This window comes from Marmota marmota, unplaced genomic scaffold (genome assembly GCF_001458135.2).
Source record: "Marmota marmota marmota unplaced genomic scaffold, marMar, whole genome shotgun sequence".
NCBI classification, from domain to species: Eukaryota; Metazoa; Chordata; class Mammalia; order Rodentia; family Sciuridae; genus Marmota; species Marmota marmota.
In genome coordinates, this window is record NW_025999899.1 from 837158 (window position 1) to 852485 (window position 15328).

The 15328-nt window shown below is 37.8% G+C and overlaps 1 protein-coding gene across 4 annotated transcripts in view; it reads left to right on the forward strand.

The window, feature by feature from the left end:
• The window catches only part of Rabep1 (rabaptin, RAB GTPase binding effector protein 1), a 96464-nt gene that overhangs the window by 58662 nt on the left and 22474 nt on the right, over positions 1 to 15328 (forward strand). For all 4 annotated transcript variants that reach the window (XR_007345686.1, XM_015505908.2, XM_048798372.1 and 1 more), the window contains 5 exons: positions 1232 to 1410; positions 4436 to 4567; positions 10113 to 10580; positions 11920 to 12024; positions 14325 to 14441. Coding sequence is in view for 3 of the 4 variants with exons in the window: in XM_015505908.2 (XP_015361394.1) it covers positions 1232 to 1410; positions 4436 to 4567; positions 10113 to 10580; positions 11920 to 12024; positions 14325 to 14441 (1001 nt within the window). In the remaining variant the exon portion in view is untranslated. The remainder of the gene's footprint in view (positions 1 to 1231; positions 1411 to 4435; positions 4568 to 10112; positions 10581 to 11919; positions 12025 to 14324; positions 14442 to 15328) is intronic.

Here is a 15328-nt window from a genome sequence, read left to right on the forward strand (position 1 = left end):
AAAAAAAAAAAAAAAAAAAAAAAGTCTCGGTTTAATAGCAGTGTGGAGGATAGGAAAGAGAGAGCAAGACCAATCTAAAGGCCAGCTCAGGAAGAATGAAAATGGGACTACCATTGAAGTTGTCTTAAATCCTAAGGGCTGGTCTAAGGCAGAAGCCAGAAATCAGAAGATAGATGGGGATACGAAGTCAGAAATATGATTCTCTCAGGTTTCTGACTCGGGTGGTTGGGTGGATGAGTGGATGGGTAGATAGATAGTGCTTTATCTATTGATAAAGATAAACATAGATAGATGTTTTCAAAGTAAGATGGCTGAGCTGATGGTATCAACAATGTATATATTTTACAAATTTTTTTTTTTTTTTTTTTTTTTTTACTTATCCTAAGGAGGCAGAACTAAATGGGCCCAGGAAGGATTCCTGAATGACAGATTTATCAAAACGTATTAAGCATATTTAGGAGTAGTTACCACACATGGGCCTTTAGAAAAACATTTGCCAAAGTGTATTCCCTTCATTTATTTAAACTGAACTGTAAAAATTGTTTTTATTTGTTTATATTTTTGTGATACTGGGGATTGAACCCAGGACCTCACTTATGACAGGCAAGTGTTCTACCACTGAGCCACATCCCCAGTTCTTGTTATTATTTGTCTAATAAATTTGGGAAATGCTATATTACATATTACCTTTTTTGGGGGGGCGGGTACTGGAGATTGAACCTAAGAGCCCTTTACCACTAAGCTACATTTCTAGCCCTTTTTGGTTTTTATTTTGAGACAGGGTCTCACTAAGTTGCTTAGGGCCTGGTTTACTTGATGGGGCCAGCCTTGAACTTGTAATCTTCCTGCCTCAGCCTCCTAAACTGCTGGGATTATAGGTGTGTAGCCCTCATGCCCAGCATATATCACCTTCTAAGAGAAAATACATATAATGAAGACCCTCAACTCAAAATCCTGCTGTAGTCTTTAACAATTTACTTAACCCAGAATTTCTTAAACTTAAATGGACACAGAAGTCCTTTCTTCATATATTCTTGGGCGCACTTTGGGAGGCTCTGCAGTAGAGAGATGGTGTAGAGATACCTGCCATATTCATCTGTAGATTGCCTCTTGGGGCCAATCAAGAACAAACATATAGATAAAATAGACCACTGGTTCTGGTCTAGTAGCCCTATGCTAAAGAAATTTTCTTCCATTAAAATTCAGTGTTTTTGATTGGGGTTCCTAATAGTTTGCCATCTCTTGGAGCAAGAGCGACAACAACATAACCAGTTAAAACATACATGGCAGAAGGCCAATGACCAGTTTCTGGAATCTCAGCGTTTACTGATGAGAGACATGCAGCGAATGGAGATTGTGTTAACTTCAGAACAGCTCCGACAAGTAGAAGAACTAAAGAAGAAAGATCAGGTGAATACTATTTTTTTAGGATTTGCTTATGTTGTTAATAACAGCACCCCTCCTCCCGATTGCATTATTGTATGATATTTTTTTGTGTTGATTTAAGCTGGAACAAGGTAATGTGTACCACTTTATTATCATCATTGCCATTATTATCGAGTGCTGGGAATGGAATCCAGGACATTGCCCATGTTAGGGGCAGCTGAGCTGCATGTACTTGTTTATAGTTTTTTGTTTGTTTTGTTACTTTTTTCTTTTTTTGAATGCCACTTAAAAAAAAAGATAATAGCTGTGTTTGAGGAATTTTGTTTTTTAGCTTCATATATTGCCTTATCTCAGAAGGGGGATACTGATTTATAAATGCAGGATGTGGCAGTGCCTGTTTCTGAGAAATCTTTGTCTGCAGTGCTGTCTTTTGGTGACTTTGTTCTAAAAGCCTGATTAGAAGATGACAAGATGGGGATGGAAAAACTGAGTGATATGAAAGATAGTTGTCCAGGGTGCTGCAAAGTTTCTCCTCATTATTTAAAAATAATTACTTATGAATAATGCACAAATGCATTTTCATGTTGAAAGTTGCTTGTTTAAAATTCAAAATGAAATAGTAAAGTCATATGAAGTGATCAAGGTGAAATCCCTCTCGATACCTCTTTTCCAGAAATAACTGCATTTAGCAGTTTTGATAGTTTCCCAGATCAGTTCTGTGTGTTTGTTAGCATATAGTTAGGGTGATTCCTTCCTCTACCCCAAATACTTGGATCATAAAAGTATTTCTTCCATAACTTATTTTTTCATAAGCATCATCTTGGATATATTTTCATACCAGAGTTCTATCTCATTAACTGGCAGCAGGTATATATCATAATTTAATATTTCTCCATGTGGACATCTAGATTTCCACCCCCTTATTTTGTCATCTTAAGTAATGCCATAGCTAATCCAGACTCATGGATTCAGACTCATTTATCTTGTGTGACAGCAGTCACACAAACGGTTAGCCTAAGGGTTTAGATTCTAAAATACAGATTTTGTCATGCCTTTCTTGCTGCTCATTGAAACAGTCTAAGCTTACTAAGATTGTTGTTTAAGGCCATTATTAACATATCTTATACCATATTGTATACGTGCACAGATATTTCCCTAGGTGGCTATATAAAAGTTTGCATTGATTTTCTAGGTATTTTAAGAAGTATTTTAAATTGCCTTATGTGACTTAGGTTGGATTTTACTTACTTATTTATTTAGGTACTAGAGACTGAATCCTGGAGTGTTCTGCTACTGAGATACAACCCCATCCCTTTTTAGTATTTATTCTGAGACAGGGTCTTAATAAGCTGCCCAGGCTGGCCTCAAACTTGTGATCCTCCTGCCTTTGCCTCTCAAGCAGCTGGGATCACAAGCATGTCCCACTGTGCCCAGCTAAATTTTGTTTTGCAGAAGTTTCTCTTTTAAATTTCTTCTTTTTCATTAGCATGGTATTGCATTTCTGTAATCCCAGCAACCCAGGGGCTGAGGCAGGAGGATCAGAAGTTTGAAGCTAGCCTCAGCAACTTAGTGAGGCCCTAAGCAACTTAGTAAGACCCTGTCTCAAAATAACACAAAGGGATGGGAGGGCTGGTGTTGTGGCTCAGCAGTAGAGCACTTACCTTGCACATGTGAGGCACTGGATTTGATCCTTAGTACCACATAAAAATAAACAAACAAAATAAAGGTATTGTGGCCATCTACAACTAAAATATATATTTGTGTGTGTGTGTGTGTGTGTGTGTATATGGGGTTGCTGGGGACTTAGCTCAGTGATAAAGTACTGCTGGGTTGAATCTGCAGTATCATTCATAAATAAATTTCTTTTTTTATCACTTAATTCAGACTCATTCATCTTGTGTGACAGCAGTCACACAAAGGGTTAGCCTAAGGGTTTAGATTCTAAAGTACAAATTGCCATGCCTTTCTTGCTGCTCATTGAAACAGTCTAAGCTTACTAAGATCGTTGTTTAAGGCCATTATTAACATTTATTGAGCTCTAACTATGTGTTTATGTGCTAGCATGGTGCTAAGGCTTTATATGTAAAGCTTTATCTCAAGTGGTTGTCAGAAAACAGCAAAACCGTCCATACGAGGTAGGCACTACAGAACTGTTCTTATGTTATAAATGAAGAAGCAGGCTGTGAGAAGTAATGGCAGCTCTGAGGTTTGAGCCAATTTCTGATTCTAGAGTCTAAGCACTTAATCATTGCCTCTTTCCTGTGTCCTTCACTTTTTATGTACCTGTCCACTTTTCAGACACATTGAATTATTCAGCATTCCACCATAAGCCTGCCTTCCCAGGCTTCTTTGTTTTGTACATGCTTCCTTTCTCCCTGGAACCCTTGCCTACCTTCTCTTAGGCAAGTGGCAAGCTCATCTTACTGATCTTCCATGATCCAGCTGAAGTATTGCCTCCTTTAGGGCTCCTTTGCTCGATCCCTCAAATGAAATCAATCTTGTATTTCTCCTGCAGAACGTTGTACCTCCTTGTAATGTAATTGTGTGTTTGTCTCTCCTTACTAAACAGTCTTTGGGGGAACCCAGAAGGTATCTTATTCACCTTTGTTGAATGAATTTCTACATCAACTTTGATCATTGTTTTTGTATTTTATACAAATTTTTATGTGTTTCTAATGGATGTGTAGTGTCATAACAACTTTTTTTCCTATTTTCTACAATAATCAGAAGGAATGTTCTATGTAAAAAAATATTTTTTGATCATTTGATGGGAGAAGTTAGTTTTCTTTTGCTTTACTTTCATATATATGCTTTTCTTGAAAGCTGTTTTCTGATATTTTTCTTTGTAGCAGGGTTCTTATTTTGTGCTTGCAGTTTTAAAATATTTTGTCATGACCAGAGGCCCCTAAATATTATTACAAAACAAATAAGCTTTAAGTGTCCAATTTTCTATTAGTATAAAGCTCTTTGTTCTTTTTATTTGTTTAGTGTGATTAAAGAACTGTGACTTGTTAAGATTACCTTGATAAATGTTTTTTCTTCCTTTTAGGAGGACGATGAACAACAAAGAATTAATAAGAGAAAGGATCACAAAAAAACAGATATTGAGGAAGAAGTAAAAATACCAGTAGTATGTGCTTTACCTCAAGAAGAATCTTCTGCCCAGTTATCAAATGAAGAGGTATAGTGAATCTGTAATTAAAATTTTTGCATTAGCCAGGCACAGAACGTGTCTGTAAGTCCCTGAACTTGGGAGGCTGAGGTGGGAGGATCACTTGAGCCCAGGAGTTGAAGGCATCTCAGAAAACAAAAATACTATATGTTCAGTGTCACATACGGTTCACTTACTCAAACATCAGCCAATTACATTGTTCATATTGGAAGTAAATAGCTAGAAATTAGATAAAATAATAGTATTTTCTTTCGGTTGCTTAGAAAGTATTATAGGTAGCACTATCTGAAATATGTTGGAGTTTCATTCACCCTATGAAATAATTTTTTTACCAGTAATTTCAAAATTTGATACTTTAGAATCTTTAAGTGACGTGTATAAAATCTTTTTTGAAGTGAATGGTGTTACTAATACTTGGAGTTTGTTTAAAGGAGATTAAAGTGTGGAAACATTTAGCTTCCTGTAGCACATGTAAGAGTTTTAACTAGTACTAGGATTATTATTTTTTTTTTCCTTGTGGCACTGGGGATAGAGCCCAAGGTGCTTTACCTCTGAGCTACATCCCAAGACCTTTCTAAATTTTATTTTGAGACAGGGTCTTGCCAACTTGCTGAGGCTGGCCTCAAACTTGGAGTCTTCCTGCCTCAGTCTCCCAAATCACTGGGATTACAGGAGTGCACCACCACATTTGGCAGAAATAGGTCTTTAGTGCTGAGAATAGAGGGTGAAGTTTGACAGATTGTGGTGAGGCCTGGTAGAACATTGCAGATGTTGAGAATGGATATAGTAGAGAGTCCCAGAGGTGCAAAGTATAAGATGGTGTTCTTGTAGTCTCATGATCTCTCACCTGCAGTGTCACAAAGACCTCCTCATTGGGTTTCTTGCCTTCAGCCTTTTCTACTCCATTGTACACTTGCATCATTGTCAAATTAATTTTCTTAAGTGCAGCTGCATTCAGGCCACTCCTTTACTTAAAAACCACAACTCATTCCCATTATGTATATCACTGAATACAGATCCTTCAGTGAGGGGATTGAAATTCTTTATAATAAGGATTCCATTTTGGCCACATTGGTTATTGTATTGTGCTACACTCTGTATTGCATGATGTTTCCTTCATGTGGAATTCTTTTTTTATTTTTTAAATTTTTTTATTTGTATTAATTAGTTACACATGACAGTACAATGATCTTGACATATCATACATTTGAATCAGATGGGGTATAATTTCTCATTTTTCTGAATGTACAGGTTGCAGAATCACATTGGTCATGCAGTCACGTATATACCCACAGCAATAATAAAGTCTATTTTATTCTGCTGTCCTTCCTTTCCCCCCTTCCTCTTCCCTCCCCTCCCATCACTTCTCTCTACCCAATCTAATGTGACACACTTCTTTTTATTTTTTCCCTCACATCGTCATACATGTATTCTGTATAACAGTGAGGGTCTCCTTCCATCTTCCATGCAATTCCCCTTTTCCCTCCCCTTCCCTCCCACCTCTCTTCCCTATTTAGTGATAATCTTCTTCTCATGCTCTTCCTCCCTATCTCATTTTGAGTCATATATCAGAGAAGACATTCGGCATTTGTTTTTTAGGGTTTGGCTAACTTCACTTAGCCTAATCTGCTCTAATGCCATCCATTTCCCTGCAAATGCCATGATCTTGTTATTTTTTAGTGCTGAGTAATATTCCATTGTGTATATATGCCACATTTTTTGTATCCATTCATCCATTGAAGGGCATCTAGGTTGGCTCCACAGTTTAGCTATTGTGAATTGTGTTGCTATAAACATTGATGTGGCTGTGTCCCTGTAGTATGCTGTTTTTAGGTCTTTTGGGTATAGTCCGAGAAGAAGAATAGCTGGGTCAAATGGTGGTTCTATTCCCAGCTTTCCAAGGAATCTCCATACTGCTTTCCAAATTGGCTGCCTTCAAGTAGAATTTTTGTCTTTCTCTGCCTTTCTTTCTTTTCTGCTTCCCCCGCCTCCCCACCATTAGAGATTGAACCCAGGGCCTTGCACATACTAAGCAAGAGTTCTACCACTGAGCTATATCCCTAGTGCTTCCCTCCATCTTTCTGAATGTTGAAATCCTTTTACTCATCCTTCAAAGCTCATGCTGATATCTTCTCTTTAATTAAGAAAAATGTTTCCCTTATTTCCTTTAGGAGAAAAAAGTAAGTTCTTAGCTTGGCTTTCCTAACTGAACATCCCTTCAGTTCTTAATCCCTGCTCTCATTTCACTACAAACAGACCTGTCTGCTTGCTGTTCATCTTTATATGCCTTGTTTTTACTGTCCCTGCTACTTAGAATTTTGTACTCAGAGGGGCTAGAGATGTGGCTAGTTCCAGCACTCCAGCCCTTCTGAGTGTGAGGTCCTGGATTTCGTCCCTAATACCAAACAAAAAAGAATTCCCTGCACACCTGCTCAACCTTAATTCCCAGTCTGGTGAACAAGCATCAGTTAAATTGGGATAAAGGGCTGGACACAGTGGCAGACACCTGTAATCCCAGCAGCTTGGGAGGCAGAGGCAAGATGGTCACAAGTTCAAAGCCCAGCCTCAGCAACTTAGCAAGGCCCTGAGCAACTTAACAAGATCCTGTCTTAAAATAAAAAATAAAAAGGGCTTGGGATGTGACTCAGAGGTTTAAGTGTCCCCAGGTTCAATCCCTGATAAAAAAAAAAAAAAGGGTGGCGGGTGAAATATTTTTTTCTTTGAGAGGCATCACATTTCTCTGTAGTTTAAGGATTTATTCTGATTCATGTATGATCTACATCTTGGTGGCTTATATTTTCATGATTATGGATAGTTTAATGTTAAGACTTTTAAAAATATCCTCATAGACACTGAAAATTACAATGTAATTGTTTTTGCACATTCTTCATTTTGGAACATACACTGAGAACTACTTGGCCGTATTGTGCTGTGTGTTTTTTAAATAGTTAACTCCAGGAGAATTTCTCAATTTTGGGATACAGCCAAATATTATGTGGTTTTTGCATCATGTAGTTATCTACCCAGGAATGTTTGAAAATCAGGAAAACAGGAAAGGGAAATTTGCTATGATTTATGATAAAGTACTTTTCTTATTTTTGCTTATGTCTTAACAAATCTGTATGACATTGTATATATACTTTCTAACATTTGAAATACCTTTTAGATTTTTCAGATGAGTTTGAATTTTGAGTATACTTTTTTGTGTTAAAAGTCATGACAAGGGCTGAGGATGTGGCTCAAGCGGTAGCACACTCGCCTGGCATGTGCGTGCGGCCTGGGTTTGATCCTCAGCACCACATACAAAGAAAGATGTTGTGTCCGCCGAAAAAAAAACAATAAAAAAATAAAATAAATATTAAAAGTTCTCTCTCTCTCTCTCTGAAAAAAAAAAAAAAAGTCATGACGATTTTACTTTAGTCAATAGTTTAAAATTAATATGTAATGCTGTGGAGACTTAGATTTATTGCTAAAGACATTTGAAATTTATAGGATCGTACATAGTCTTTAACCTGATGCTTAAAATATGCTTTTCTCAATACAAAAATAATATGGAAATACTATGTAAAATTTGGAAAGTACAAGAAAAGGTCATGAAAATCCTGTTACCCAGAGATAACCTTACCTGTAACATTTTTGATGTGTGTTTCTTCTTTCCCTCTATTTTCTTTTTCAAAGATAACATAAAAGTTTCTATTTGTATTTTTAAAACATATTTTATATTGCAACTACATAATAGATACATTTTCCTCCCACTTAAATGTATTCTAAGGTTTTGGCACATCATTGTTTTCCCAAAAAATGACATTTGATGGCTGATAGAATTTCAGCAATGTAAATGTACCAAAATTCCGTTAGTCAGTTTCCAACTAATTTGTGCCCAAGTTTTAATTTATAAAGGTGACTAGGTGTTAACATGGAGAGGCCAATGTCATTAGAAGTTGTTTAATTTTAGTCCCTCCCCCCTCCAAAAATTGTGAATTGAACCCAGGGTTCTTGCATGCTGGGTAAGAATTCCTTCATTGAGCTCAAAATTCCCCTAGAAATGAGAGGTGCAGCATGACTTGTAGGACCTCATTGGGAAACACCAGAGCTGGTCTGGAGGCAGAAGGAGCAAAGGGAAAGCATGGACCACAGTCATTGGGGTTTCCTTAAGCAGAGCAGGGCAAACAGTACAGGACTGGCTAATTTGAATGATTCCCATGGACTTTGTAGTTTATGGGGTCTCTTTCATTTGGTTCCTATCTGTTCCTGGGATGATTTAGGGCAGGGAAAGTAGTGGCTTGGTATGGGAATCAGATAAAGGAGGTGGTTAGAGTATGGTTTTGGGATTGACTGGTTTACTTATGAAAGGTATGTTATAGTCAAGTGAATTGTTTATTATCTTTAGGCATTAGCTGACTCTGGGAGGCACAGTCTCTCTCTAGCCATCAGGGCCTCCAAGACACTAAAACATCATGAAATATAGGAAATAAAAAATGTGATAATTAATCATCAGGTTGGTTCTGTTTTTTTACTACCATGAAGTTTTCATTAAGTAATGCTATTATATATAATTTTTCCTTAGGCAAAAATCAGTATGGATATATCTGATTATTTTCATAGTATGTTTTCCCCCCTCCGTACTGGTGCTTGAACACAGGGCCTCACACATGCTAGGCAAGTGCTTTACCACTGAGCTATATTCCTGTCCCTTTTAAAATTTTATTTTGAGAAAGGATTTCACTAAATTACTTAGGCTGGCCTTGAATTTGTGATCCTCTTGCCTCAGCCTCGTGAGTAGCTAGGATTACAGCTATGCACCACCATGCCTGGCTGAAGAAAAAATTTTTTGTGAGCTACCAGAATTGGTTCTTATTCTAGTTTTTATTAGGTTACTTATTTGGGACTTTCACCATCATTACCTTCATATAGCCTAGGTTTGTGTTTTCAGACATCTGTTTCAGAAAAGTAAAAATCTTTGAAAATAAATAAATGGTGGAATTAACATAAAAGATGCCAATTTTTTACTATACCAAGTGAAAATATTTTCCTAATTAATTAATTAATTAATTTTTGTGCTGGGAATTGAACCCAAAGGTGCTTTACCACTGAGCCACATCCCCGGCTCTTTTTTATTATTTGTTGTGTGACTGGGTCTTGCTAAGTTGCTTAGGGCCTCGCTAAGTTGCTGAGGCTGGCTTTGAATTTGAAATCCTCTTGCCTCAGTCTCCCAGGGGTGCTTAACTACTGAACTATATCCTTGGCCCTTTTTATTTTTTATTTTGAGACAGGATTAGGCTGATTTGATTAGTCTTGCTAAGTTGCTGAGTCTGGTCTTGAACTTGTGATCCTCCTGCCTTAACCTCCTAAGTCATTGGAATATGGGCATGTGCCACTGTGTCTAGCTTATGCACCTGCTTAGTGCCCAACATATTTAGATACTGAATAATGATTAAATGAAGGTTGTGTTAATGATTGTCACGTGTAATGTGGTAAAATATGCCTAGTGTATGATATATTTTGAAGATACAGAACATTGTCTAATTTGGAAATATCTCTTTTCACATTTCAGGAGCACTTAGACAGCACCCATGGTTCAGTTCATTCCTTAGATGCAGACTTGCTGTTACCATCTGGAGATCCATTTAGTAAATCGGACAATGACATGTTTAAAGATGGACTCAGGAGAGCACAGTCTACAGACAGCTTGGGAACCTCGGGCTCATTGCAATCCAAAGCTTTAGGCTATAATTACAAAGCAAAATCTGCTGGAAACCTGGATGAGTCGGATTTTGGACCACTGGTAGGAGCAGATTCAGTATCTGAGAACTTTGATACTGCATCCCTTGGGTCACTGCAGATGCCAAGTGGGTTTATGTTAACCAAAGATCAGGAAAGAGCAATCAAGGCTATGACACCAGAACAGGAAGAGACGGCATCCCTTCTCTCCAGTGTTACCCAGGGTATGGAGAGTGCTTACGTGTCCCCCAGTGGTTACCGCTTAGTCAGTGAGACTGAGTGGAATCTCCTGCAGAAAGAGGTGAGTTATTCATGATCTGTTCCTCTTGTTCAGTCTGAGGGACATTACTGTAACTCTGGGATTTATTGGTCATTGAGTAGATAGTCCCTGGAGTCAATGCAGGCTTGTGTTTCCAGCAAGTAGGTGTTAACCCAGATTATCCGGTACCTGTCATAGTCTGCTTTGGTTCTTCCTGCTGCCTGTGAGAGAGAAGGGTGTTAACCAGCTATTGGTGTTGATTGTGAATTTCTCCCCCTGAGGTCATACTTCAGAAGCTGGGACAACCTTCCTAACATTACTAAGTTAGAATAGCTGAATTTGTTTTGAAGTTTTCTTAAATCTGAGTGTATTTCAGGATTCAGTTTGTCTTTCCTTTAGGTCTGGAATGCAAATGCTTATCATTGATTGATGCAGAGTAGTGGTTTAAGGAGTAGGTAGAAAATATGGGAGAAAAAAGGAAACAAACTAATAAGAAGTCAGACTTTAATAAACTTTAATTTTCCTCCTCAGGGTATTTGCAAACTCAGAAAATTAGAAGATAGAAACTTAAATATGTATTGGCATAATGCGTTACAGATTACAAAGCCCTTTTACTTACCTCATCTCTTTGAATTTTCTTATCAGAATGAGGCAATCAGGGCATGATTGTCCCTAATTTCCAGATGAGGAAATTGGCTCTGAGAGATCAAGCATTGCTTAAGTGTTCCCCTTGACCTAGTAGCAAAACCTGGGTTAGAATCCTGGTTTTCTGAATTCCAGGGCTTTCCTTTGCTCAGGGCTACTTCTCTTTAAAGAAGTGCTTGATAAGTAAGTGGAATAGCCTGTTGAGCCTGAAAGAAACTATTCTTGGCCTCATGCAAAACGTATGTGAGAAGGTGCTTGTTAATAGTTTCACACCTATTTCATAAGTGGAGCTGGTGAAATGGGGAATTGGCACTGTTTGTGTTTTCTGCCTTTTTCATTGGTCTGGTTGTATTGATTTAAATTATGAGTGCCGCGGTATAGCATTGTCTGCTTGCTTTGTGTCAAATATGGTGTTTTGTGGCCCTCAGCCTCTTGTTGATGTGTTGTTTCCCTCCTTTTCCTCTCATACTTGTACTGGAGATTATGACTTTTTAGAATTATAGCTTAGTTGGTAGAGTGCTTGACTCCTATGCACAGTGCCCTGAGTTCAAGCCCCAGTATCACCAAAAAAAGTGTGACCCTGAATTGAAACTCTTTCTGAAAGTCCATGGAGAAATTGTTTATTCTGTACTATACTTTGAGTAACATCAGTAGAATACTATGCATGTATTCCTCAAGTATGTGATGAAGAATTATTTTGTTCTGCCTGATAAAAAGTAATTTTGGTGCCCTTCAGGTACATAATGCTGGAAATAAACTTGGTAGACGTTGTGATATGTGTTCCAATTATGAAAAACAGTTACAAGGAATTCAAATTCAGGAGGCTGAAACAAGAGACCAGGTGAGTTTCATTTGGATATGCCAAATTGGAGCTGTTGTAGTCTTCATTGGAGGTACAGAATTACCCCCCATTTGCTTTAATGAAGCATATCTGTCTTGTTAAATTATGAAATAATCTGGCACATACAGTGGCAGTTAAATTTCCAGTGGGAGTCCCTTGGTGTTACCTGTGTTTTATTAATGTGCCAATACTATTTGGATCACCTCAGCTCTTAGAGGAGCACCCTCACTCCTCTCCCACCCTACCCTTTCCACCCACTGTCTACACTTGATATTGGCATTGATCTGGAATACTTCATGATATGAAGACTAGGGACAGAAGAGATTGAACATGGCCTCTGTAGAACAAAAGCTTAATTGAATGTGATTAATCAGAATTTGGAATCTTCATTGCTTATTGCCTACTTCTTGGCATAAATTTGTTGAATTGATTAAGGTTAATTTACAGGGTCACAGAGATTAAGTTTGGTAAATTTGGAATGCTGAAATTGACAGTTAAGTACTTGTCCAAACACAGTGTTGAAAGATGAGTACCTTGATACAATTTAGGAAATAATGTAGAATTTCATGAGAGTAGATTTGTTGAAAGTATATGTAAGGAAAAGATTATTTTTCTTCTATTTCTTAACTGACCTTTGGTTGTTTTGAACATTATTCTCTTAGTCTTCAAAAGAACTTTAAGCAGGGCTGGGGTTGTGGTTCACTGGTAGAACAATTGCCTACTATATGTGAGACACTGAGTTCGATTCTCAGTACTACATATAAATAAATGAATAAAATAAATTTCCATCAACAACTGAAAATAAAAAGAACTTCAAGCAAATTAGAATGGTGGTTTAATATTTTCAAATGTCAGCTGGACACAGTGGTGCATACCTGTAATCCCAGTAGCTTTGGAGGCTGAGGCAGGAGGATCACAAGTTCAAAGCTAACCACAGCAATTTAGTGAGACCCTGTCTCAAAATCAAAAATAAAAAGGGGATGGGGATGTTGCTCAGTGGTAGAGTGCCCGGGGTTCAATTCTCAGTACCAAACAAACAAAAATATACATATATTTTCAATGTTGTTGGCATTGAGTTCTTCCATATATGCTTTTTTTCTTAAATAGTTCAAAGGTAAATTTCTAAAGGTATTTGCAAAACTAATATAGTTTGTCTTTGGTAGTGTAGCATGGGAATGGGCTTTGGTAGTGTAGCATGGGAATGGGCTATCTTGGGTTCCTTAGCCATTTCCATAAACATTCACTGATGCCTCATCTACACCTGGCATTATGCTGGGTCCTGGTGATTCAGATGCAGCTAGAAGAAAATTTCAGCCCCCGTGAAGCTTTTAGTGTTTCGAACCAAAACAGTAGTTCAATATAGTTTGTTCCTGGAGAGGTACACATAGAAATTAAGGAGGGCATCTACCTTAACTATGGGTTCAGGAAAGGCAACATTTGAGCTAAGTTTTTGTAGAGCCTGGGTAAAAGTTAGTTGGGAAAAGAAGTGGTGAAGGAGGGGCTGGGATTGTGGCTCAGCAGTAGAGCACTTGCCTAGCATGAGCGGGACCTGGGTTCGATTCTCAGCACCACATAAAAATAAAGGCATTGTGTTGTGTCCATCTACACCTAAAAATAAATAAATTAATTAATTAAAAAAAAAAGAAGTGGTGAAGGAGAGATAGGGAGTTCAGGGAGAAGAAAGAGGTCTAGAGGAAAGAGTTACGAAAGAAAAGTGTGTGTTCTAGGAAGTGTCTGAGTGGTTCTGTGGCTGGGCATGAGGGTGTTTAAAGGAACCCTAGGCCAGAATGAGATCACTAAGGGCCAGTGATGGGAGGGGTTTAAATTGATCAGAAGGCTTTTGGGAGGCATTCATGTGCTTTTAAGTAGAGAAATTATTGTATTTCAGTTTTGTAAAGTTTATAGTGTTCGTGTGGATTATAGATCAGAGGCAGAGGATAGAGGAGAACTAGGTAGTTCATTGTTAGGGCTGAGAGTGTCCAGAAGAAAGGCAATTTTCAAGTGAGATGTATGTGAAAAAATGACTTGTTAACTGTAAAGCACAGCACAGTTGTCTCTTGAGGTCATTCATCTCATTTATTTCAGAATGACAAATCTTATGGTGTTTTTCAGGAAAAAATAGACTTAAAAAGAGTTTTTGCCTTTTTTTTGTTTTTTAATTCACTAAATAATTCTGGACTTGTGATATAGCTTAGTAGTAAAGCACTTGCCAATATGTTCGAGGCCCTCCATTTGATCCTTTTCACCAAAAAGAAAAAATACCTAGTTCTCCCTTTTAATTGACGTTTTTAATTACACAGGTGAAAAAACTGCAGGTGATGCTAAGGCAAGCTAATGACCAGCTGGAGAAGACAATGAAAGATAAACAGGAGCTGGAAGACTTCATTAAGCAGAGCACTGAGGACTCAAGCCATCAGGTAAATGGGGTTTTAGATTGTAACCCATAGGAATGACAGGGTGAAAATATAGTCATCTTTCTTTTTTTTTTTTTTTTTTTTTTTTTNTTGTCCATTTTCTGATTTTTAAAAAGAGACATAGTAGGTATTCTTTTGCATTTGTCTTCCTTCACTTGGCAGGGTATGAAAGTACTGCCTTGATGCATGTAGTGGTTATTTTTCTTTTGGTACCGGGGATTGAACTCAGGGGCACTTGACCACTGAGCCACATCCCCAGCCTTATTTTGTATTTTATTTAGAGACAGGGTCTCGCTGAGTTGCTTAGCATCACTAAGCTGCTGAGGCTAGTTTTGAACTTGTAATCCTCCTGCCTCAGCCTCACAAGCTGCTGGGATTAAGGTGTGCGCCACTGTGCCCAGCTAGTTATGTTTCTTTTGCCCTTAATAATCAGTTAACATCAGGGGGCTCTGATTCTCCTTCTCCCCTTTGTTAGTTATTATTTGTTTATGCTGGGGATTGAACCTAGGGGTTCTGTACTACTGAGCTACATCCCCAGCCCTCTGCCTTTTTTTTTTTTTTTTTGCCAAATTTAGAGACAAGGTCTCACTAATTTGCCAAGGCTGACCTCAAACATTTGATCCTCCTGCTTCCACCTTAGAATAGATGGAATTAAAAGTGTACAGCACTGTGCCCAGCTTTTTATTATTATGATTTTTAGATAAAACATTCGTATAAATAATCCAATAACTACATCAAGCATATCACAAATAACATCTTTGTAACCATCTCTTCGATCAAGTTGAACATTAGCCAGTATCCCAGAAGCCTTCACTTAAGCCCCATCACTTACAGCCTCCTACACAGAAGTAACTATTGTCCTAACACCATTAGTTTTGTCCATTTTCTGA